General features: G+C 33.9%; 3 protein-coding genes across 12 annotated transcripts in view; 2 read left to right on the top strand and 1 right to left on the bottom strand.

The window, feature by feature from the left end:
* The window catches only part of LOC130446975 (sodium/potassium-transporting ATPase subunit alpha), a 106,772-nt gene extending 103,016 nt beyond the window's left edge, over positions 1-3,756 (bottom strand). For 4 of the 9 annotated variants that reach the window (XM_056783545.1, XM_056783542.1, XM_056783543.1 and 1 more), the window contains exon 1: positions 3,453-3,697. In XM_056783545.1, the coding sequence (XP_056639523.1) occupies positions 3,453-3,482 (30 nt within the window). In that variant the 5' untranslated portion in view covers positions 3,483-3,697. Of the gene's footprint in view, positions 1-3,452 lie in introns of all 9 variants that reach the window. The other 5 variants (XM_056783544.1, XM_056783546.1, XM_056783551.1 and 2 more) reach the window with 5 other exon arrangements.
* A 463-nt stretch (positions 3,757-4,219) lies between these two features.
* Positions 4,220-9,125, top strand: LOC130446959 (serine/threonine-protein kinase VRK1-like). Its single transcript, XM_056783523.1, has 10 exons — positions 4,220-4,547; positions 4,627-4,696; positions 4,761-4,957; positions 5,015-5,237; positions 5,322-5,501; positions 6,299-6,541; positions 6,600-6,764; positions 6,818-6,958; positions 8,414-8,575; positions 8,641-9,125. The coding sequence occupies exons 1-10, from the start codon at positions 4,275-4,277 to the stop codon at positions 8,943-8,945; spliced, it is 1,959 nt and encodes a 652-aa protein (XP_056639501.1). The 5' UTR covers positions 4,220-4,274; the 3' UTR covers positions 8,946-9,125.
* A 3,495-nt stretch (positions 9,126-12,620) lies between these two features.
* Positions 12,621-26,499, top strand: part of LOC130446958 (uncharacterized) — a 60,860-nt gene continuing 46,981 nt past the window's right edge. Inside the window, exon 1 of one of the 2 annotated variants that reach the window (XM_056783519.1) lies at positions 12,621-12,886. In XM_056783519.1, coding sequence (XP_056639497.1) covers positions 12,718-12,886 — 169 coding nt within the window. In that variant the 5' untranslated portion in view covers positions 12,621-12,717. The remainder of the gene's footprint in view (positions 12,887-26,499) is intronic. The other variant, XM_056783520.1, reaches the window with a different exon arrangement.

Raw genomic sequence — 26,499 nt, 5'->3', positions numbered from 1 at the left:
GTCATTGAAAATTATCCCAAGCGCATCACAAAAAAACTGACTCAATGACCATGTCCGCAGATGGAACGGTCTTTGGCTTCTTTGGAGTTGGTTCTCCCTTTTCAGTCGATTGTTTCGGTTTTATTTCTGCGAAACATTGACAACTGTTCTTAACGAAGCAACAGTATCATCCAGAGTACAACCTAGTTCAGTTCAGTTCAGTTATATTGGTTGGGCTAACGATTACCGATTTTTTCTGAAAACGTTCACTATTGATGGCTGCCAAACAAATAATAAACGACGTGGAGTCTTCAAACTTGAAAAATATGTTGAATAGATTGTGTACTTTCTAATATTTTTCTAGCAACTACGCAATCCCTAGATCAGGTCACGCACTTAAGAAGACACAATGAAGATGCATCGAAGAATAGGTATTTATCGCCAAAAACTGAATTAGATGCAAAACTAAGTGAGTATATAGGCATATCTTATTCTAGTAAACGATATCTCAATATTGGGGATTGCAGTCTGGCGTCATTTTCGGTCCGGCCGGATACGATTGGATTCCCATCGATACGGAACGAACCAAGTGTCAGTTTTGTTGGAAACTTCCATATTGTCCAACATAGATGGAAGCGGGAACCACCAGACAATCGATTGATGGAATTGAGCTTTATAGGGAAAGATCAGGCAATGATAACCAATCAGGTTGATTGTAGATTCAAACGTAACTGGTTGCCTTCCTACTTGCACCATTTGGAACCAGATGTATCACGTCTTAATGGTATTCCACCGTGTCAAAAGTCATTTAGTAAATAATAATAATAAAAAAAAATTGGAATTCGATTAATAGTTTTTCTAGACGCGTTATATACATAATTATAATTTTGTGAATCATTTTAAGTATTCACGAAAAACGGAATCGCGAGATTGGTAACAATTACCCCAATTTTTCAATTTGATAGATCCTAATTTAAGCCGTTTATGCCGTATCCTGTTTAGGAAGGTTTGTAATATGATGTTGAGGTAATAAAAATTTGGATTCCAATTATAATAAAGGGAGGGTCATTATAAACTTAACTTAGAAACCACCCCACGCGATTCCACCCATATTTGACTAAGTGAATGAAATTTAGAAAATTTTTGCTGATAATATTCATAAAACTACGATTCGATCGCAGCAAACCAAATCTCGAATTTGTTGATATTCATAAGTTGAACAGCAATTGAAAAATATTTAAAAATTTTAAAAATACCAACTTTTTTGGAAACGTTTCCTTTATATTTCCGTATAATATCAATATTTTTTACTATACTTGCCGTGCAAATAAATAAAACTTAAAATTTTTAATACATTTTCGGAAAATTAATGGTTGAAAAAGTTTTTTTTAAGATGAAATATCAATATAATAAAAACTCGAGGTCGACTGCTCTGTACAAGCAAAATTTCTCAGCGAAATTCCTCATAAAATTCTGGAAATTGATTTTCGATTGTAGACATAATATCCAGTATCCGAAAAAAAATTATTTCATAATAACTTCTCGATGTTACGGTCCTGGATTAAGAAATATTTTTAGTCTTTCACCCTTCTAATTATCTCATTTAAATTCTAATAAATTGGATTATATTCAAATGTCTTGATTTAGAATAAATCCTCGTCGAAACTGGGTCAGAACATAAAATTTGAGTTAAAAACAGCGTAGACAAGTTTCGGGATAAACAAGATGGAAACATTTCAGATTGGTACGAATGGCGCCTAGCGGGCTGCTTCACAGTGTGTCACTGGCGCGCGAAATTTAATACGTAAATACACATAATCTCGAGAAAAAAAACATAAATTTTTATTATATCGAAATATTTTGATAATTAAACCTGTACAACAAATTTCCAACTTGACCAAACTTACTAGTTTCTACATTCGAAACGGTTTGAAGATTACTTAGTCGATAGTTAGATAAAAATTTAAATTAAAATTAAATTACGCTAGAGTTTAAAAAAATATATCCTTCTTCACGTTTACTATACCGACCCACGAGCCGAGGCTCCATCGCCCAAATATTATTTACTAATATTATTTATAAATAAATTTGTTTGTTACAACGCCCCGCCTCTGTCCATTATGGCGGCGGTTATCGATCGAATCTCAAGGACACAAACGGCGGGAGTGGGTGGCTTTTCAGAACGTCTCCATCAGAAAATATTGGCATTAACTTAACCAAATACCGAGAGATAATCAAGGGAAAACAGCGTTGGATCTATAAATAAACTAGACTATTTATTTATATAATGGAATTGGTGGAAATACACGACATAAATCGGAAATTCCTCTAAAAAGATTATGAAATTTTCCACTTGGAAAAAAAAATTTATGCGAACTGTGTGTGAAGATAATTAGTTTTTGAAATATCAAAGTTGAAATATAAAAATTCAACACTGCTGAGATAGAGAATCAGAATAAGTACCGCTACATAAGATTATGCTTAAAAACCTAAAAAACCTACTATCTACAAAACTATACACCGATACGCGTAATTACATCCTCTGACGAGGCTAATTATTATATCCACAGACCGAAATTTACTCAGAAAATGTGCTTTATTCTTCTATTCCAATATTTATTCTAATTTGGTAACAAAAAATAAGTTTTAAATTATTATTTCATATAAACACACCGTAGAAACTTATACATTTTTAATTGATACAATCCCAATTTCCTTTATTGATCCTAGTTCTAAATTATTATGATTATTCTCGTTTATATTACATTGAACTTTCTGTACTCTCTGTATATTTGTGTAGTTAACACCTTATAACAAAAGTTTAAAAATTGATGATTGGTATTTAACCAGATTATAATATATTTATTGCAAGTTAAGTACTGTGACACTCAAAAATATATTAGCTTATTTGAATAACATAAAGTGATAAACTAAAATAAACAAAAAGCAAATTTTGTGTGAATCACTATTATTATTAATTAAATATTCAATGCCCATGAGTAATTTCTGAATCTAACCTCACTTTAAAATAATTACTGTTATTCAGCAATTCCACATCACACCCATTTTAAAACGTAAACATATTGATTTAATTCGGACAAAAATGATATCTGTTATCAATATTATTATTATTATTATAACAAACAGAAAGTATGTTATTCAATAATTAATGTTTATAAAATAGAATAAGAGTGTTGATAACAACTCCTAAATAAACGTACGATCTGTTTACAAATGCAAATACATTTATCAATGTAACAAGTATTTATTTGTAGATCTACTTAATTTTTAGGGAATAAAATTAAAAATTAACTGGGAGTTTACATAGGCGTGGTTTTGATAACACTAAATAGGAACACAGATAATTTTTATCTTATCTTAATTTTATTGAAGCGTTAATAATTTAGTTTTGGCACAACTTTTGAGATGATAACATGCATTGAAAATTTAAAAAAATATACTTTTTTACTTACCTCGTCGTTGAGCTTTATTTTTGATGCCATCTCACAACTTCAAACTTTCATACAAAACAAATTATAAACAGGTGTGCCACACAAGATAGAATTGATTACGTCAGCTGTTAATCACTGCAATTTAAAGAATAAAGATGGTAATAACTGGTAAATGAGTTTCTAAATACTCATTCTCTTTTTCCAAAATAAGCACCTAGAGTTATTTATTATTTATTAGTTTAAAGTTTCTCTTGCTATTTCTTACTTATAAGATTAATTTAATTCCCAAGAGACTAACCTGTTTGATAGATAAGCATATTGTGGCTATTAGGAAGGATGTCGTAAATTTATCCAATAACCTGATATGTAATGGCAAGTTAAATTGCTAAAGCCAAATATATACATGATACCAATAATAGAATTTTCTATAAAAATATTTTCAGATTTTTATATGATTTTTACGATAAGATGATCAATTATATTGATAGAGTTCTTATTATAACGGAAGCGTCACTTTAGACACATTGTCACAGTCGATCCTTTCATAACCTACAGATAATGGTATAATAAGAAAAATTGGGGCAATCACAGTCAAGAAAAATTTGTTAAATTAGTTCTTTCTTAAAAAATACTTGGATATTAACAACTTCAAATCTTGTAGTAGTTTTAAAAAAACGATCTTTGTTTGGAAGAATAGATTGTCCGTTAATCTCTAACCAATCACTTTGTCTCATTTGAAAGATGAAATTTGTATTGAATTGCATGATTGGTTGTTCGTGAAGAAATTCAGTGTAGCCAAACAGCTTTGAAAGTTGAATTATTTGACAGTTGGCTAAATGTGGAATGTTAAGTTTGGTTATAAGGTTTAAAATCAATTTTAGTTTTTGTTCGTTTTTAATTTTAGTAATTTTGATAATGCCCAAAGCAGCACCAAAAAGAAAAGCCGCAAACGGCTATAAATTAGCTGAACCGTTACCATTAGGGGAAGTCCTACAAGATATATCTAAAAAGCAATGGAAACTTGGTTCATCCATTGGACAAGGTGGTTTCGGCGCAATATATTCAGCCAAAGAAGCAACAGACAATAGTAATAAATACCCTTATGTTATAAAAATAGTAAGGATTGTCAATAATTTTTTTTATATTGATTTTATAAATAGTTGATAATAGCCTAGTAAATTGGAATTTATTATAGGAACCTCATTCAAATGGACCTCTATTTGTTGAGATGCATTTTTACATGAGAAATTGCAAAAAAGAAGACGGTAATATTTGTTTTTGATTATGTAATAATATATGTTCATACATTTCAAGCAGTGTATTTTGTAGTGGATGAATTTAAGAGGAAAGCAGGTTTGAAAACATTAGGAATTCCTCTATATTTGGGGTCAGGATCTCATGAATACTGCCAAGAGAAATACAGATTTGTTGTGATGGAAAAATTTGGAACAGATGTATGGAAAATTTTTTTAGAAAATAACAAACTATTTCCCGCTTCGACAGTTTTTAAAATAGCAATACAAATGGTAAATTTTGTAGGTCTAATTGCGTATGAATATTTGTAAATATAATTTCAATTCCAGTTGGATGCTCTGGAATACATCCATAGTAGAGGCTACGTTCATGCCGATCTTAAAGGGGCAAATATCTTGATGGGATCCACCAAAGATACGCTTAATAAACAATTATACCTTGTAGATTTTGGTCTAGCTACTAAGTTTAATGATGATTCCGTGTTTAAACCTAACCCTAAGAAGGCTCATGATGGTACAATTGAATATTTAAGTAGGGATGCTCACCAAGGAGGTAAAAATTATTTTACTTCTAAATTGTTAATTTTAATACCTTCAGTTTTGTCTTCTACTTTTTCTCATATGTGCAATTTTTTAGTTCAAACGAGAAGGGGTGATCTTGAAATTCTAGCTTATAATATGATACAATGGTTAGGCTGTGTTTTACCATGGGAAAAGAATTTAAAAGATCCCAATGCAGTTTATAAATCAAAAGACACTTGTATGTCTGATGTGTCTAAATTTATGAAAACTTGCTTTGGTACAAAATCACCGCCAGGTAAGTTTAGTGTCTATTTTAAATTCTCTATAATATGGTTCTGTATACTGCAATGAAAAATATCTTATAGCAATTAAAATTTATAAGTGTGAATTTTAATAGATTTTTGCGATTAATTATAATAAACTTTTCTGTTCCATTGGATTCTCACTCCAATCTATTTTAAAGCTTTAAATATTATGTCTCTGTGCGAGTTACACAAAAAAACTATAAAGCAAACAAAATGATTTGCATATCAGCAGTGAACAATAATAACAATTTTATATCAACATCTAGTAAAGTATTAATTGTCAAACATTTTGAATCTCGTATATCAAAACCCACCTTTTCATTTTTCATTGAATAGCTTTTTAGTTGTATAGAAAACCAAACTGAAACATATTTTTGTAAAAAAGTAAACAATAGGTTTAAAAAAAACTTTCAATACTTTACAAAATTACATTTGTTTTATATCCATCTTGTAGAATAGCTCCTGGGTGTTTTGTATTTCACAGAAGTGGTAACCAACCAACCATAGAATATTTTTTAGTATCAGGATAACTTAGTTTATGGTGTTTTAACTTATAAATTAATTGGGGAAAATAGAAATGAGCCAAAGACAAATTCTCACTCATACTATACCATTAGACTCTACTTAAGTGGAGTATGAATTTAGTAGAGCAGTTTAGTTTTTTTTTTTAAATTTATCCATGTTTTTTGAAAACTTCCAATGGTATATTATTATAAAATTTTTCCCAATAATGTGCATGTTTATTAATATTGTTTTTATAAAATTGTAGTAATTATATGAATTTCAGCTCCACTAGTAGAATTCCTGAATTATTTAGTTACTCTAAAACATAATATGAAGCCAGATTATAAAAAAATTAGGAAAATATTTTTGAAAGGTTTGGATTCTACCGATTCCCTCGAACAACCATTTAAATTTACCAAAACCAAGACTTCTAAAAAGTTGTTAGCTCCATCACCCAAGAGAAAAGTACAAAAGAAAAAACCAACTTTCGAATCATCTCAAAGCGATTCGGAAGAAAATGATACTGGTACAATAAGCACTTATTTAAATAGATTTATTTCGATTAACTTTGTTTTCTCTTTTAGATAATCCACCTTCACGGAAAACTCCAATTAAAGAAAACAAATTAACACAGTCTGTTAGGAAATCTCCCAGAAAACAGTTGTTAGCTCCACCACTTAAGAGAAAAGAGCAAAAGGAAACAGTAATTGTCGATTCATCTCAAAGTGATTCGGAAGAAAGTGATACTGGTACAATAAGCACTTATTTAAATAGATTTATATCGATTAACATTTTTTTTTAGATAATTTACCTTCACAAAAAACGCCAATTAAGGTAAACGGATTAACACAGACTCTTCGGAAATCTCCCAGAAAAAAAGTTGTTCCAGAATCTTCAGAGAACCAAGAAGTTAGTGATATGGACGTAGATGAAGATGTTGCTGGTGAATATTTGTTAATGCTCAACACACCAAAAGTTGAGGTGTATAATGGGCATCATATAACAGGCTTTTTTTCTATTTTGCTCATAATTGTAATACTTCTTTTTTAAAATTGTGATCTTGATCTCATACAAATATTTAATTGGTTTTTCAATTGAAAATTTACAAGTGTATCCTTGTTTACTTTATACACCTGATCTCTGCATGTTCTTTTTCCAGTTCTGATCAGTATTACTTCATCTGGAGCATCCTTGATCCTTTTTCTATTTCTCAACATTTCGCCTGTTATCTAAATTTAGGTTTTCATTTCAAAAAAATTCCCCTATCTCAGCTGCTGGTTTCAGTTTCCGATTGTTCGTAATTTTAACCCTTAGTTCCTAATACACACGGAGCTACTAATTTGAAACTAATTATTGACACGAATCACTAACTGATTCCCGTTGATTCAGTACCTATGTTATTCAATGGAATTAACAGACGACTTTATCGACTAGTAACTATGTTGAAGAATCCCAGACTCCACAATTATTTTTGTAGCGGCTGTTCTACAAATGACGTTTTTTAACTGCTGCCATCTTGACTTTTATTTCTACTTCATGAATTCCAGGTCACTTGTAATTTTTTTTATTTTGTCAATAAAAAACTAAACTGGAAAAGTTTGTTTAGATTAGAACATGAAAATCACATCAGTTAGTAATATTAGTAATTAGTTTTTATGAGTAGCTCCGTGCATAGAAGGCATTAGAAATTATAAACATGATTTGCTCTGTACTTTTGTTATAAATTACACAATCTGTCGAGAAGTATCTTTTTTTGTTTCAGTATAATCCTGTGAGAGTTTCAAATCTCTATAATACTCTTTGTAGTTCGTTCTCTTTTTCCAATATTTCAACAGCATTATCAGCCTGGTGAATTATGAGGACATTAAAAATAGATAAAACTGAGACTGTTGCCTTGTTTGATCCGTACATTTTGTATGTGCTATTTCCTCTAGTTATGCTTCGAGTGATTATAAGTTGTTCTCTGATCTGATACAAGGTTTGCTATTTATATTTTTGGCATTCGTAATACAAAAAGTGATCCCACATTTTAAATTTCCTAGAAGGAGTATGATTACTAGATCAGCTGTAAACACTGGTTTCCCCAGTATCGCGGCAAGAAAGGGGGACACAATAGATCCTTTGGGACGTAGCATACATACTTACATACAATACACTTTCTGACTGTCTGTTTTGTGACTATTATTACTTATTTTGTCATTTTGGCAGAAATTTTATTAGCGGTACTATTTTTTAAGTAGTTATAAAATCTTACCTTATCAAATGCTTGCTACATATCTATGTATCACGTGAGGGTGGATTTATTGTACACTGTGGCATTTTTTAATATATATTGTGTTCAAATAATTTTCTTATGTATTGTTTCGAAAGTTATATTAATCATAATTTCATTTGATAGATTCACCTGCAGTCAAAGCAACAGTTAAAAGAAAACGCAAGGGTATAGTTGTTCAAAATTTGAAAAGGAAGTCTCCAAAAAAAGAAGACGTTTCCGAGTCTTCTGAAGATGAAAAAGAGAATGATATAAATCTAGACGTCAATATGGAATTAAATGATTCTGGTATTGATTTTTTGATCAATTCGACCGTATAAAAATCAAAATTATATAATTGTGATTATTTTTAGATGGCAGTAGTGAAGGTCATGAAGAGGTTATCACAAACGCTAAACCGAAAATAAAACAAACAAATCGTGTTAAGAGTACAGCGAAACCTAAATCCATACCTAAAGAAGGTGTTAACTTGAATGGATACACAGCTGCGATGCGTGAAATTTTGCAAAAAAAATTGGAAAAAGAGAAAAATAAGAAAAAAACGAGCAGTACATCAGAAGAATCGACGGTTGATGATATGGCAGGTTATACTGATACTATGAAAGAAATAATTTTGAAGAAGCAACAGAGGCTTGCGAGAAAAGGAAAAGGAAAATAAGACTGGGATGTACTGTGCGGTATTTTTATTTCTTTCAGAAAATGTTTTTTTTTAATAACTATTACTTTATAAGTAATTTATTGTACTGATTATTCTAATTTAAAATAAAGTTTACTCAATTTTTTAACACGTTCCATACCTCAAAAGAACTTTTGAAAATATATATTTTTTTATTCATAACAGGGGTATAACCATTAATTACCCTCCTCAGATTGGGTGAAATAATATTGGAGAGTTTAATAGAAGGAGGATTTTGTGGAGATTCATTGTATTCTGTCTGGAATTAATTAGAAACAAAATCGGTATTAAGATGATGTTCATGGACTTGCATGAGGTAATGTACCGATGAAACATTTATGGAAAGTACCAAGTTATCATCTTCAGAGACTTTTTGAAATGCCTACCATGTCTGCTAGCTCCTCTAAGTTATCATCTTCATCGTTTCCTTCGAAGCTTCAAAATGTGCTCCATATACCTTCCCTTCTATTCTCGATAACGCCCTCCTGAGCGTAATTGGTGCTCTGATGTAGTGGAAAATTTTTCTTTTGTCTTTTATTTTTCCTTCAATTTCCTCTAGCATAACATTCAGCCACGGAGGATCAAGGGATAAAATTTCACTATCTCGTAGTGGCAGATCGCCGATTGAGGTGAGGTTGCTGAGACATTAGGATTTGAAAAGGTTTCGTGAATCATATCTATGAAATTTTGGGTATTACAAAGCTGTCGATGGTGTTATTAGACTACGGATAATGAGCGCAATCCTGATACTACTTTACATAAACGTTTGATATCGTTAAGCGCTATCTGAAGTAGTTTCTTGAAACATGTATCTACTAGTACACAACAGAGATCAAAGTACTGTCAAAACAGTACACTTCACCCGGTAAACGCTCTCTAAAGAAAGCGAAGATTGCGACTGACTTATCGGCTGCAAAGGAAATGGCAACCGTGTTCTGGGATTCTTAAGGTGGCGATTAATCTTTCACTATAATCACGATACGGTCAAAATGGACTACGAACTGCTACTACGTCTACTGTATTCTCCAGATTTGTCTCCATGCGACGAGTAAGAGGCCTAATAAATGATAACAAATCGTTACTTTTCCAAAATTTCCCAAGTATTTCTCAAACCACATGGTATATGTGGTTCTAACTTTATCATAATAATAAGTTATGGATGACGAAAAAATATAATAATTTTTATTTATTATTATCATTATCAGCAACGGTCAGTCAGTCGTCCATTTATGTAAGGATTGTCATAATATTTACTTGGATGAGTTATTTATTTTTTTATAACAATAATTTTCAAGCCTACTGTCCACAATTTGGAACTTGATACGAAATTAGGCTATTTCACCCCATTAGTTATTCGTAAATCATCAGTTATCGAGGCTAGATTGGTGCCGTGATCAAGGTTGCCAGATGTCATGGGACGTCCCATATTTTCCTTCCTTGTCTAGCGTCCTGGAACAAAATGAAACAGACCGCTGTTTGATCCGTTTTTTACTTTGACGGATATACTCATAGATATAGTGGTCTTAGGAAAAAACTGTAGTAACCGCAATGATTTTTAACACGTTATCATTGTTACTGATGCTAAATAATATGAATATTGTTACAAATGTTTCTTACAAATGTTACCACCACCGTTTGGTATTAAATTGACTGTCAAAAAAATATTTTTTAGACGACGCGATCTGAAAGTTGTTCGTTCTGTATTCATTTCCATAACGAAAGCTGCGTTTTGAGTGTTCCATGTAGTGAAAGTGACAGTTCCGTACTGCAAAACACTTTCGGGACGCTCTGGAGTAGACAACTTTAGCAGTTGACAGTTTCACTTCGATGATTTTGCATAACCTTAAAGCTTATATAGATGACTCAATAACAAACAAAATTAATATTGGTAATAGAATACTTTCTTCCATCACAAATACGAATCAATCAACAAATTGTATAGAAGACACGAACACATCTACAGAGATTCCATCAACATCTAGTAGATATATATATATATATTCCATCTGCATCCAATTCAATAAATATTAATAATTGTCTACCTGGAGGTACGATCAACATTACTTTTTGCAAATAATTAATTACAGTAGTACATTATATTGTTCAATAAATAAAATGTTTATAATTCTCTATTATTTATTTTCTTTCTTCAGTGTAATTGAAAAAGTTTTGGATGTTATGCGTCGTCTAAAAAATGTTGTGTACTACTTTGTTGGACTGTCTTTCAGTCCTTGGCATACAAATAACTATTTTTAGAAATCACGGACTCTTTCGCCCGCCATCGTAGTATTTTCGAACTAAAGAAGACCATAACATTTCGGTTCTTTTCTTAATATAAATAACATGAAATATTTCCCATAATTTTTTACATAAACAAATTAAAAAAAGAGAGAGTTTGAAAGCGAATTGTTTATTTTATTGCTTAATCGTTAATTATTCTTCATAATGACAAAGTTAACGCGCAACAGCGATATGTCTACTTCTAATTATTAAAACAATTGTTGGATTTCTTCCATACTTTCAGTATGTGTCATAAATATCATATTAATAAGTACCATACTATGAAAAATTCTCTGTTACGACTACGTAAACTTACATCAAACAGAATGTACTCAAGGTAAAATTCCAGCATACCCAGCTCACCTCTGCCTACGTCGTAAATGGTATTCTTAACTCCCGGGAGTCTCGTGCTTCGAGCGATGAAGAGAGAGAGAGAGAGAGTGAGAAAGCAGGTCCGTCTTAGAAAAATTCAAATACAAAATTTACGATACATACAACAATGAATCCAAATCATATTTAAATATTTTTCCTCGAAGTAATATTTACTAAACGATATTTAGCGAACTTGAATTTATAATTTATTGAATTTTTTGATAAATAACATTGTTTTTTAACCGGAAAAATCGTCGTGAAAGTTGAAAACAACATAACTGATACTAATGAAGTAGAAAAAAAAAACTTTTTCAGCAAATAAGCTGTTTTCAAATTTGGAAAAAATGATTAAAACAAATATCAAATAAATGAGGAAGTTATCACTGAGTTAGAAGCATTTTTAAGAGAAAAATGATGTAAAAACAATGACATATTATCTACTAAACAAGTCTCAACAAGTTTAAAGTTTTAAAACAAGTCTCAAATTAGAGTTTCGTGTTGTTATAAAACTTTTATTAACTAAAGTTGTTTCGAAAAGGACGAGAATCATTAGATGATCCATGTTTGGGAGGTACTGCGACGGTGTCTACTCCAAAAACCATTTAATTAGTGGGAGGAAATGTTCTAAGTGACCGACGCCTGAAAACTGGTCATGACTGGAACCATATATGAAAGACTTTTTGCTGAATGACTTTCATCTAGTTTAATATAGGCTTTTAATGTCACCAACGATGTCAAAAGTTCATCTTTTAGCAGGTGATTGGTTTAAGAAAGTTGTTAAAAGTTTCCAGTAAGTTATCGAATGATAAAATCAACAAATTTATTCAATTCTTCGAAATTTTCACTTTTAAATCATTATTAACACTACTTGTAAGCAGCCTCAAAGTTACCACAATACCACCAAAGACATATTTTAACGCTGCAATCATAATCTTATGAAAAACTACGCTGAATCCTAACCTGTAAAATAGTAGAGAGAAAATTGGTATGTCGCTTTAGATAGATAGTTCTCCAAGTGCTCCGCAACGGTGAACACCTTCTTCGAGATCGTGGTATGATTATACAGGGTGTTGTATGTTAGCGCGGTCAGTGCGTCATCAATATGGGACCGATAAATCGGCTCGTTAGCATTTCGTGTTTAGTGCAAGTGTTATGTTTTTGGACCGTTCGCGTAAACGGACATGTAGCATTGACTTTTCCGCCTGCCAGAAAATACGACTTGGATTTCTTAGATAGTTCGAGGACGAAACCGCCATGCGGAATGCCAAAAGGTAAATTGAAATCACTAATTTTGATTATGCGTCAATAGTTGAATCAATCGGATTCAAAGATGTCGATTTAATGGAGAGATTAGATGCCTATTTTCGTGTTCTTCGTAAGGACTTTTGAAACTGAAATAAACGTTTTTATTTGTCAAAATAGTCTTTTTTTAAGTCTATACACTTTTATTTTTAATGCGTTGTTGCTTTTTTTTATTATTCTTCCTATACCTTATCGAGTAATGATTCTGTAATTGTTTTACCTGTTTGAGGATAGTTGATGGACACAATTCCACGACTATCCCAACAAAACGATCGCCATCACTTTTAGGGCCGTTGAAACAATCTTTGCCTCTTCGGAACCGCTTCTCCTTTCGCTATGTTTGACTGTTTTTTAACTTCAAAATTACAGTGGTAGATCCAGGTTTCATTTAGAGTTACGAATCGACTCATTTTGCTTAAATCGCGTCAATAAGGCCCGAGAAATGTTCGTTCAAATGCGCTTTTGATATCAAGTAAGCAACTACGGCACCCAAAGCGCGGATTGCTTACTTGTGCATAATTTTTCAACCAGTATATAGCAAATGCTTTCGTTTAATATGCTGTTAGCTTCTGCTATTTCTCTAACCTTAATCCGTAAATCTTTTGACAATATTATATTCTATAACTGCGATCTTCATTTTTGCCTGGGTCTTTCTGTTTAGTAGTCAGCATTAAGACATCTCGCTTATGTTTCCACTTAAATACTAAGTTGCCATTTTTTTCTTTGGTCCCTTTATTATTTTCGACTTTACCACTTCTTGTGGGAGACCTTTTCTATTTTTTCTTAACGCGTCTCTACGAGATGACTTATTCTGGAAAGTAATTTTTTGTGTTTTCGATGCATGTATGCCAATAATCAGCATACAGAGTGACACTTTTATCTAAACAAGTGTCCATTGTCTTATCATTGCTACAAGAAAGACAAAGCTTGAAACGTTTAATGCCAAATTTGTGGCGTTTAGCCTAAATTCTTCACGGAAAGGTATCATAGTTTCATCTATAGACATAAACTCTTTCGGCAAACTAACAGTTCTAAATTTTGCGCTCAATATATCCACCACAATTGGAATTTTACGTAATCTGTCGCCATCGCATCGGGGCACAAATTATTGTCTGCGAAATGCCAGAATCTTAGTAGTATTTCAAATCTATTTCTTGACATTCGTGAAGCAGCTTTAAACCAATACAAATCAGATTCTCTGCAAGGGGTTTTTATCCAAATCCATCCACACTAGAATTCCCAAAAATACAGGGTGCGGCAGCATAACTTCCTTTTTTCAAAAGTTAATAAAACTTATTGTATGAATCAGAAAATTTTTATTCGTTTTTTATAATACAGGCACATACATAAAGTTTTGTTTTACTGAGTTTTGAAGATCAAATCAGTTAGGTGACGTCCCCCATTCTCCATACACTGAGTAAACCGATTTCTGGCGTTTGTCATGACTCTTGCCAGCATAGCAGGCGTTATGTTGGCAATTTCTTCCTGGATGTTCGTCTTCAAATCTTGTAGGGTCCTTGGACGGTTCACATACACACGGGATTTCAAAAAACCCCATAGGAAATAATCACAAGGGGTCAAATCGGGAGAGCGGGCTGGCCACTCCAAATCGCCCCTAATTGAGATAAGGCGCTCTGGGAAGTGTTCCCTCAAAACAGCCATCGATGTTCTTGAAGTGTGTGCCGTTGCTCCGTCTTGTTGGAACCAAGTGTCCCCTAAGTCCAACTCATCTAGCCGTGGGAAAAAAAAATTCCTGTAACATGTTTACATACCGGTGCGAATTCACTGTCACTGTGACTTCATTTTCCTCAAAGAACCAGGGACCAATAATTCCACGTGAGTAAATTGCACACCACACTGTGACTTTAGGTGAATGCAAAGGCCGTTGATGCAATTGTCGAGGATTGGTATCAGCCCAGTAGCGCATGTTTTGTTTGTTTACGGATCCACACAAATGAAAAAAATGGGCTTCATCACTAAAAAAAACAATAGCGTCCTCAGGAACGACTTCCAGAAAAACCTCACACGCGTTCCTCCGAGAATTGAAGTCACGTTCAGAAAGTTCCTGCACAATTGCCATCTTGTATGGATGAAAATGAAGATCATCATGAAGTATTCTCCTCACAGAACGATCGGAAAGTCCAAGGGCAGACGCATGTTTGCGCGCAGAACGCCGTGGTGATCGCAACACTGAAGTTCTAACTAACTCAATGTTCTCCGGTGATCTAATGGGCCGAGGGACTCCAGTTCTTCGTCTTGTCACACTTGCAGTTTGTCTGAACGTAGTGACCCACGTAACAATTGATTTCCGGTCCGGGACAGGGGCCAAGGGGGCTAAATTAAAGCGATTCCGAAAGGCGCGCTGGGTTGCGATCACAGAACATCCGCTCGAAAAGTAAACCTCAACGGCAAACGCACGCTCCTCACTGTTCCAACGCATGATGGCGACTGAACTGTGCCGGGACAAAACTTTATAGTCCCCCCTCTCGAACGAGACCACTAGCACTCCGTTACGACATTTACCGACTAAATGGCGAACTTTTTAAAAAAGGAAGTTATGCTGCCGCACCCTGTACGTTCTACCTCTAGTGGTAGGATTCGGACTCCGGATCCGACGACTCCTCAAGAATTTCAACTCAATCTAACTATATAAAATATGTTGTACTATGGACTTCAAACAAACTATACTGTATAACATTAGATTGTATTAGTTCATTTCGACATTTTCTATTTTTAGATGTGACGACGAATATGAATTTTATACTAAACAATTCAATATTATACTTTTTCAAATGGAGTAAATAAAATAAATTAATGAATTTAAACAATAACTAAAGTCTAACAAATCGAAAATAAACTTAGGCGTCTGCAAGGTTTCTAACTGTTGGGAAGAGGTCGTGTTGATATAATTTGGTGATGGTGAAATGGTGAAATTATCACATATATCTAGTGCAGGAGTCTCCAAACTTTCCAGCCTTAAGGCCAAAACTATAACTCCAGTAAGTTCCGAAGGCCAAAAAATAGTCCACTGATGAAGAAGAAAGTCCGAAAAAGAACGCAACGTTTAAAAAAGGCTACAAATCGGACTAAAGTCCGCAAAACGGCAACACTGCATATTATTAATTTTCCTCTCATTATCTGTAATTTGTAGATTAGTCGTAAACATCTGGTGGACATAAGCGGAAATAGGTAGTACCTTCTATCGCTAACAGATGGCGCTAATAGCACGTACAGAATAATCTCGTTCTGGTGTCTTTTACTCACTTCTAGATGGCAGTAATTGGAATATATAGTGGCGCAATCACAAGTCACTTCCTATGGCACTGTGCGTACCTCCTTAAAACGTATTTGTGCGTGTTTAAGTTTAAGACATCTTTGTAACAGTATTTTGATTTGATTTGTTGCTTTTGTGTGTGATTTAGTAGTATGGAAAAGAAGCGAAAAATTGCTAGTGAATGCGGAAAATTCAAAGATCAGTGGAACATTCAGTATTTTCGTGATTGAGTCCAGTAACAAGGCGCTATGTTTGATTTGCAATGACAGCAATGCTGTTTTCAAATAATATAACATTAGACGTCATTATGAAACGAAACATTTTCAAAATTAGGTTCTCAAAATATACAGGAAGTTAGCGGACAGAAAAATTCGAAGCTGTGAAGCGCGGATTACAAAACTCAAAACTGAACAAGAGGCTGCAGCTTGCGAGTGGCTCTTGAAATTGCAAAACGTGGAAAACCATTCACCGATGGAGAAATGATCATCATTGCAGTAATCGAAGAAATGCGCACTGAAAAGGTAAATTTATTAAAAACTGTCAGTACGTCTGCAAACACTGTGGCTCGACTGTTCGACAAAAATGGACATGTTGAGTGGTTTTTCGTTTGGTCTTGGATGAGTCAAAGGATGTGTCAGATGCTGATTTATATTCGAGGAGTAGATAAAAGCTATGAAGTGCATGAAGAACTTCTTGATAGGTATAGTATAGTATGGCAAAACTACTGGTACAGATATTTTTAAAGAAGTTGAAATTGCCATTAATGAAAAGAACCTTCGATGGAAAAACTTGAAATGTATTACAACTGATGGAGACGAAAATATGAGTGTTGAAAGATAAAGGATTGGTCGCTCTTGTGTCAAAGGCTGTAGAAAATGACGGTGGTTCAAAACCATTAGTCTTACATTGTATCGTTCATCAACAGTCTTTGTGCGGAAAATGTTTGGATACGTCTGAAGTTCTGAAACCAGTCATATCAACTGTTAATTTTATCAAAATGACTTACCTTATCATACTGGCGGACGTTGGCTTAGTTGTGGGAAAGTCCTTCGGCGCTTTTTGAACTTCGAGCCCTCTTAATGAATTACAAAACAACGCATGGCTGTGGAAGTTAGCTTTCTAGTTAGCATGATTTGATAAAACGAATGTGAACGAACTGAATTTGAGATTGCAAGGAGAAAACCAGCATCTTCCTGATTCAAATCATTCAGGAAGAAATTGATACTGTTTCAATTACAACTACGAAGTAAATGTTTATTCAGCCACACCACTGAGACTGAGTTTCCTATCGATTTTGCAATCGAAACTTCGAGTGCTCTGAAAAGTAAATTTTGATACTCGGTTCTTGGACTTTGAAGCCATTGCGAATCGAATTAAGATTTTGCAGAATCCTTTTGATACTGACATTGAAACACTAGCCCCGGAACTTCAAATGGAAATGATTGATCTACAAAACTCATCTTTGTTTTTGGTTCTACTTATTCATCCAAAATGAAGTACACAAAAAATGTTTACAGATCTAAATTAACTGATTACAATTCTGTGTTTCTTTATCCAACTTATCACAAAAACATTAACAATAAGCCTACAACAATTATATGAGTAGTATATAAAAAATATGTTCTCTAAAAGGAGTTTTCTAGCTCACCGCGGGCCGGATGTGGCCCTCGGGCCGTAGTTTCGAGACTCCTGATCTAGAGGAAGTATCCTTGTCCAATTTCGCTTATACTACTCATAGATAGATTAGCTACAGATACCTTAAAATAGTTGGATTAGTATATGCAGATGATATAGTAATAGTAGCAGATACATTTGAGAAATTAGAGAAGTGACCACAATAGAATATAAAACAGAGTAATAAAATCGAATTAAATATACTATGTTCAGAAATAGTAAATTTTCGGGAAAAAATAAATAGGGCGAAGAAACGAAAAACGAGAAAGATGTTTGGTAAGGACACATAAGGAGGAAGACCACGAAACATAATAAAAAAGGGACATAATAACAAAGAAAAAAAGATCCAACATTTGGCTAGAGCAAATAGCATAGAAAGCACTTTAAAGAGTGGAAAAATCAATAAAATGAAAATAAAAAGTAAAGCTCTAATTTTCTGACGCCCTAAAAGGCATAACTAGTCCTAGATAAGAAGAAAAATATGATTATTTGAGCTGTAATCCAAAACACACAATCGTAAACTTTATCAATACATAATAAATTTTACACTTTAAGTCTGTAAAGTGATATCAACATCCAAACAATGACAAAGGTAGGCTATTAATGACTAATTAGGTTAGAACTACTGCAATGGATGAAACTACCCAATTATCATTAAAGAAAGTTATAAATTACGCTCAAAAAGAGGAAAACCGTATATCGGAATTAGATTCTCTAGTGGGAAAGGTGACAGTTCCAAAATACGAATGTTTTCATGTATACCCGATATAATATACCCGATTAATTGCATTTTTAATTTGTTCGTCCATTATGTACAGATATCTTATCATTCACCTACAGGTGTAAAAAAATTATAAGAAGAAGACGTCACTTCCAAATCTTCATATATTTCAATGGATTGACTAAAACGTTTTTTAAAGAATCGTCTTTAATATGTTTTTTATTGACCAAAAACAAATACTTCGGGGTTAACTATGAACGTATTTCTTTACAGTTAAGATATTCTTCTTTTCCCTGTAACTGGCCCGTTTCCTATATAACTACTCGGGCATCGAATATTGAAGGAGCGTTCTTGAACTAGTGTAGTACTGTTTCGGAAGTACACGGGAAATAGGATTGGATATTAACGAAAAAGACAATTTAACAGAAGCGACATTCAGAAACACGTCAAAATTGTAGTATACAGTTTTATAAATAGTAATTTATGTTAAAAAACTCTAGTCTTGTATAGTTTTCTCCCTTTTTTTTCATCGCCTGTTTAAATAAAGGAAATAAATATATTTATTCAACCATATGGGCCAGTCATGACTCCTTATAACATCCTGCATAATACTTTATAAAAAACCGATGTCGATCGTGACTAGTTTGTTAAATCGAACAAATCGAGGAAGACGGAAATGTTAGTTATAACACCACTAATGTCATACGAAGTATTTAAAAAGGTTGTTACCAAGATTCTTCGCTTATCATTATTCAATATATAAATATATACACGTAGACTATTATGCATATATATATATATAGACAATCACGCGATGAAAAGGTCACGGAAGTAACGAAGGTACATAACTGTCGACAATTCTAATCCGTCATATTATATTTTATATATTAAGAATATTTCTAAAACGTTTTCTAAACTAAATCTATTTAGAATTCCTCATTAAAGTTTTATTTGATTTTTCGGATCTGTAATGAACAGTTTAAAATCAGAATTACCTTCAACGGATGTTGCAAATCCTCTAAATATGTACCAAAGTTTTATTTCGAGGATGCTCAATCGGTTTCAAGAAATTCGAAATAATATCAAATGACGAAAAACTGGAAGATCCAAAGTATCACGAGACTTGGTCGAATAGTGTTTCTGAATCGATTACAACAATCCGTAATGGTAATAAACGACTTTTAAAGGCCACTTTACATGACGCAATACAACGTGCAATGCAATGCAAGACGCGATTTTTCTTGATCAAAACCATGCGTAGATGAAGTTCATCTGATTGTTTCACGCAAGATCTCGCACTTTATCGGTTTGGTACCACTTTATTTACGTACAAGCTGCAATTTTAGACAGTCATTAGTTTATAATCTGCTAGGAATTTTTTATATGTTTCTTTATCCATATTCAACTGATTTATCTGTTTTCTCATCCAATTCTGCTGCTAAACTATCCATCGGACTCCAAAAATAAAGGTAGCAGCAGATATAATTATTGCCAGTGATGTACTGACCACTTTTTTCTTGTTTATTTCACCTAGTTTTAAAAATATTAAATAATGTTTGAGGTTAGGAAATTTTTCACTTGTCATGTCATCATGTTGCAATGACAAGTGACATGCAATATCTTGCATCATATCAAGCGGCCTTAAGAAAAGTACCATCGACATCTACGCATAGGTAACAAGGATTAACTTGGGCATTGGAACTCTACTACATCTTCACTGATGAATCATGTTTTTTCTCGAGTAGTTCGAAAGGTGCTTTCCGTGTGAAGATGCCTATAGATATAGATCTTGAACTTATGTAGGTTGTAGTGCTGAGTTCCGATAAATTAAAGTTCTGGGCATCTAAAGTCGAACTTGGTGTTCATGAAACACGTCTGCGTGTCGAGTAGGTCTCACAAAAACTGCTCTAAACAGGATTATGTTGAAAAGTACGAAATTATCGGTAAAACAGAGTCTTTTCTAAGCTCTTATCTGTCCAAGTTTTTGGTCAACTCTGGATCGTCTTTAGATCAAACTGTACTGTATTGAATCGAGCATCTTCAGGGTATGGTTAAGAGCCGAACTCCAAATGTGCGAGATATGTTCCAAATATGGATCTTGTTTGTAAAAATAGCACAATCAGATTGCTTCTACTCCATTCCGGGATGTTTTCAAGATTGGTATTGATGGTGGTGATCTATTGCTGCTTGGATGTTAATCGAGTTTATTGGAGAGGTTCATTTGAAAGACGTGCTGTCGTCGGCGAAACCAAAGTAATTGACGACCACCAGGAAACATACATCTTAGAAATCTTCTTCCACTTTTGGCAGAAATCATACAAAATTTATTGGTCAATAGTTGAAAGATACGCCATTATGTGCAAATAGTTTCAACAGGCAGAATACTGCCGGCTATTTTATTCTTATTTTCAATGGAGACCTCGATATAACCCTCTCCATCCTCCGAGTCGTTTGATCGTCGTCAGACCCGCTCCTGGATTCACAAGTAAAGACTTTGACTGTCTTCGAAAGCAGTGACCAGTAAAGAGCTTCGGATAGGATAACTTTAAATACTTAGCATTGTCGGCCAACTGGTTGGATAGTGCCTCACAAAAAATACAAAAACTACGCTGGACGTTGGTTTTCGTATACCTAATATGTATGAGTAACGAATTGTCTAATTCTTATATTCCATCTAACTACTATTTGTTTTTTTGTGAGAATTTGATTGATTGATTGATGATAGAGGAAAGTTCCAAGGGCCCAAGATTGGCCCAGGCTTGGACCAACCATGTTAAACTTTGGGCCAAGCTTGGTCGCCAAGACTGAGCCATGCTTAACTGCCAGAACTGGGCCAAACTTAGCTGCCAGGACTGGCTCAGGCTTGGGTCCTTTGTCAACTCTGGGGTTTCCAGTATGTAATGGAATGGTCGGACCACATTATTGAAGATTTCGAAAAAAGACAGTTTCACTAAAGTTCCTTCAACTTTCTTCGATTTAAATCATCTGATGAATCTACTGTATGCAATATCATATACTTTTGTTTCGATTTTTGATGCGGCAGAATCAATTTCGTTCTGTTCTGCACCTATTTCGAGGCAAAAAATTGAAGATTCATACGTTGGTAAAGCTGCACATGAAAGCTCTGATCAGCGATTCATGATTCAGCTTTATCAATGCACGAAACTTTAACATTCTGCCTCCAAATAGTTGCAAAACGTCAAACTTCTTGCCCTAGTAGTTTAATATACTAGTTATTCTTAAAAATCTCCTAATCAACAGCCGTTTTACCCTTAATTACATTTCTTGAATGGTTTTTTGTTCAATCGAACATTCTACGACCTCGCGTAAATCACTGAATTAATTAATAATAATTGAAGCACAATTAAATGCTAATTTCCTCCTAGGTATTTCCTTGTCTACATACTTATTATATAACCTAACCTAACAATTAGATTTGTAGAGATTAATTACCCACCGGTTGCCTCCTGTTCATCCACCTTAGTCTTAAAATTCAAATGACTCACAGTACGTGAAGAAATCCAAGGTCAATTCGAGATTGCATCTCGAGCGGAGGTGGTGGAAATGCTTAGAAGGTAGAGATGAGTGGGACGTCGAAAGATACGCAAATAATATAAATAGATTTTGAATAAAAACAATATAAATATGTGTCTTAACGGTAATTGTATAAACCAGTGCAGCCTAGCGTAACGTATTTTCTTTTTATAAACAAGCAATAACAGTAACTCTTTTCTTAGAACTAGGAAGAATCGTCCTTGTTGTCTATAGGCCAATTAATTTTGAAATGAATAACTAGGTTATATTTGGGGCAATCGGAAATGTATTTTTACAACATAATTTCTAAACTACGAAGTTTGGTTGGAGACTGTATACGGTATGGGATAAATTCCACGATATTTATATGATTTAACTCTCTATGATTATCGAGTTTCAATTCAACTCTGAATAATAATTGAGCTGACAAAACAACGGTCGCGGTATGGTGTGGACCCTGCTTTAGAGTTTGTACCGCGTGCATTAGTACTGCTATTATGTATCTGAAACGAAAAATAAACTGTTTCTCGTTATTACGTTTCAAGGACTGTTCCTCCATGTATTTATATAAACAGGATCAAACTTCTGTGGCACCTTTTCCGCCTTTACCTTCATGCCACAAATAACAAAAGGTCTCATCACTTTTTAGACGAATTTTTCAAGAAAAATGGGGGGGCACATCGTTTTTCCCATGTTTTGAGACCTCCTGAACACGATTATGATGGTTTTTCGAATGTCTGTAGTTTCTGTTTAAGCTACAATTCTTATTTTCGTCTCTCGAGCAATTGCTATGGGTCCGATTTGGTTCAAAATTAGCTTTTTTGGCGGCGGATTGATGTTATTGGAGTTTGGTTGAAATCAAATGAATATTTCGAGGGGTCGCAGTGCAAAAAAGTGGTTTTTGACCTTTGCTCACCTCTGCAGGTCAAACGAAAAGCGACTGAAAAATGAAATTTCACATGTAGGTTCAATTAGTTGCGAGATGATTTCCTGTCTAAGGTCGAAACTTTCCATCTCCACCCCTCTCCATTTTATGGTCATTTTTGTTATATTTTCTTATTTTTTGGCCAGAAAAAGTTTAACTAGAGGGTTCTAACTACGCATGCAAGTAGGGGTGATGTTGAAGAATTGTGTTTCTCAAGTTGAAAGTTTTCTTCTTCAGTTCTTCTAGCACAAAACGCCCGAAATCATTTTGATCGTTGTATTTGTTGAACTGGACCGCCTCCTATTTAATGAATATCGAAATTTCATGTCGGTATGACAATTTTTTCTTTGTTGTCAATTGGAATTGAACAAGAGGGTTCGAGACCCCACCGTGTCTATTGAAATTATGAATTTTCATTCGACAGAGAGAGAGTTAACTTGAGAAATGAAAAGTTATTGAGGAATAGCAAATTTTCCATATAAAGAAATAAGGTTGAGAATTGATATCATTTCCAAGAAATTCATTTTATGGAAAGATTTGTTTGAGTATTAGTTAAATTCTTCATTCGACGAAAAATTCGATTTTCGTGATGGAGCTCTGCTGCTCGCGGCTTTTTATTAATTCGGTCACAGTAAAATTCATAGTACTCAGCATTGATTTGTAATAGAATATTGATACGTCTCCCTTGGGAACCGACATAATAGCTTGCATATCGACACAACTCACTATCAAGCTTTGATATTGATATTTGCTTTATCAGTTGCATTCTCTCCAATGACCTGCTGTTTTATATTGAAAACAGAGACTATAATCTTTCTCTGATAATCTTTCTTTGGCTTAAAAAAGGATATGTTAAACTCCCGATTAAATATATCACTATACATGCAGACGACCAATCTTATATATTAAAAAAATTGATGATTTCCATTCCGAGTACGTTCAGGCGTTTTACCCAACCGATTTGCTTAATGTTTTCTTTCAATGAAAGGTATCGATGAACAGATCAGACATCAACCATCGGATTTCATCTAATTTTCACCATTCTCAAGTTATACTCAAATGCGATTTCCCCCTGTACATTACTTATGGGAGTTTTTCACATACACACGTTCTATCCTCAATATCTCAAGTTCTTTTCAAGATAGAGACTTCGTTTAAGAACACTCGCTGAAACACCTTCTTTCTTTTGAGTTTTTGATCACTTAAATCGGTTGAGTTGTAGAGGAGCTAGGTGCGGTCATTCAATGTGGAGTTATGGATTTTTGTAGGTTTTTGGCAATTTTTCTACATTCAAAGATCTATATCTCAGGTTCTAATATAGGTACAGAGTTCGTTTTGATTTAAGAACACTCGCTGAAACACCTTCTTTCTTTTGAGTTTTTGATCACTTAAATCGGTTGAGTTGTAGAGGAGCTAGGTGCGGTCATTCAATGTGGAGTTATGGATTTTTGTAGGTTTTTGGCAATTTGTCTAAATTCAAAAATCTATATCTCAGGTTCTAATATAGCTACAGATTTCGTTTTGGTTTAAGAACACTCGCTGAAACACCTTCTTTCTTTTGAGTTTTTGAACACTTAAATCGGTTGAGTTGGAGAGGAGCTAGGTGCGGATATTAAATGTGGAGTTATGGATTTTTGTAGGTTTTTGGCAATTTGTCTAAATTCAAAAATCTATATCTCGGGTTCTAATATAGCTACAGATTTCGTTTTGGTTTAAGAACACTCGCTGAAACACCTTCTTTCTTTTGAGTTTTTGAACACTTAAATCGGTTGAGTTGGAGAGGAGCTAGGCGCGGACATTCAATGTGGAGTTATGGATTTTTGTAAGTTTTTGGCAATTTTTCTACATTCAAAGATCTATATCTCAGGTTCTAATATAGCTACAGAGTTCGTTTTGATTTAACAACACTCGCTGAAACACCTTCTTTCTTTTGAGTTTTTGATCACTTAAATCGGTTGAGTTGTAGAGGAGCTAGGTGCGGTCATTCAATGTGGAGTTATGGATTTTTGTAAGTTTTTGGCAATTTTTCTACATTCAAAGATCTATATCTCAGGTTCTAATATAGGTACAGAGTTCGTTTTGATTTAAGAACACTCGCTGAAACACCTTCTTTCTTTTGAGTATTTGAACACTTAAATCGGTTAAGTTGGAGAGGAGCTAGGCGCGGTCATTCAATGTGGAGTTATGGATTTTTGTAGGTTTTTGGCAATTTTTCTACATTCAAAGATCTATATCTCAGGTTCTAATATAGGTACAGAGTTCGTTTTGATTTAAGAACACTCGCTGAAACACCTTCTTTCTTTTGAGTTTTTGAACACTTAAATCGGTTGAGTTGGAGAGGAGCTAGGCGCGGACATTAAATGTGGAGTTATGGATTTTTGTAGGTTTTTGGCAATTTTTCTACATTCAAAGATCTATATCTCAGGTTCTAATATAGCTACAGATTTCGTTTTGATTTAAAAACACTCGCTGATATACCTTCTTTCTTTTGAGTTTTTGAACACTTAAATCGGTTGAGTTGGAGAGGAGCTAGGTGCGGTCATTCAATGTGGAGTTATGGATTTTTGTAGGTTTTTGGCAATTTTTCTACATTCAAAGATCTATATCTCAGGTTCTAATATAGCTACAGAGTTCGTTTTGGTTTAAGAACACTCACTGAAACACCTTCTTTCTTTTGAGTGTGAGTACCTGTATTTTGGTTCGATATTTTCCATATTTTGTCTTATAAAATTTCGTTTTTTGTCAATATCTTTTAGACTTTAATAGTTTCTAAATAATGGATGCCTTTGTTCTATGGTAAACTTTGTAGAACATTTCAAATAACAATTTTCAGCACAAGGATCCAAGGATTCTGCATTCACTCTGTCAGGACTTTGAAGAACACCAGAAACTGATGAGCTGGAAGACGTAGAGGACGAGCTAGAAGAGCTACTACTAGAACATATACAACTACTAGATGAAGTTGAAGAAGGTACTGGGGGAGAAAATCCGGATCTTTTAAGCTGTCGTCACTGTCTTCCACAAATTATCTTAACTTAGCTTTTTTGCCTTGCAAATCCTCTTCATTTTCATCCTTAAGTTAATCTGATCCCTGCAAGATCTCTTGCGATCTTTCGAATTGACATTGACGTTATTCTTTGGGTTCTTGCAGAATATTTTGCTTTCTCCATATCCTACAAACTAGTTAATTAACTTCAAAAAAGTTACCTATTTCCAAAAAATAGTGTAGTACCTCGATATAATTACCCTATTCAATGAAACCACTGGTTTTCCTTTGTACACACAAAAGTACGTTCGAAAAACGTTTTTAAAACGTCCCCTCGGGACTTGGGGACGTCCCCGGGACAGACTTTGTTTCCACTTGGTACGTTCCAGGGACGTATTTTAAAAAACGTCCACAGGACCACTCCGCTGAAACGTTTTTTGAAGGTTTGAAATGGACGTCCCCGGTACG

The sequence above is a fragment of the Diorhabda sublineata genome, chromosome 7 (assembly GCF_026230105.1).
Source record: "Diorhabda sublineata isolate icDioSubl1.1 chromosome 7, icDioSubl1.1, whole genome shotgun sequence".
NCBI lineage: Eukaryota > Metazoa > Arthropoda > Insecta > Coleoptera > Chrysomelidae > Diorhabda > Diorhabda sublineata.
Note: the sequence above shows the minus strand (reverse complement) of the source record. Positions and strands in the feature narration are given on the sequence as shown.

Bases quoted from the DNA above. Each gene is read 5' to 3' on its own strand.
- LOC130446959 (XM_056783523.1), top strand. From the start codon at position 4,275: ATGTTAAGTTTGGTTATAAGGTTTAAAATCAATTTTAGTTTTTGTTCG. The intron at 4,697-4,760 runs GTAATATTTGTT...TGTATTTTGTAG, and splicing joins AAATTGCAAAAAAGAAGACG to TGGATGAATTTAAGAGGAAA. The intron at 6,765-6,817 runs GTACAATAAGCA...ATTTTTTTTTAG, and splicing joins TTCGGAAGAAAGTGATACTG to ATAATTTACCTTCACAAAAA.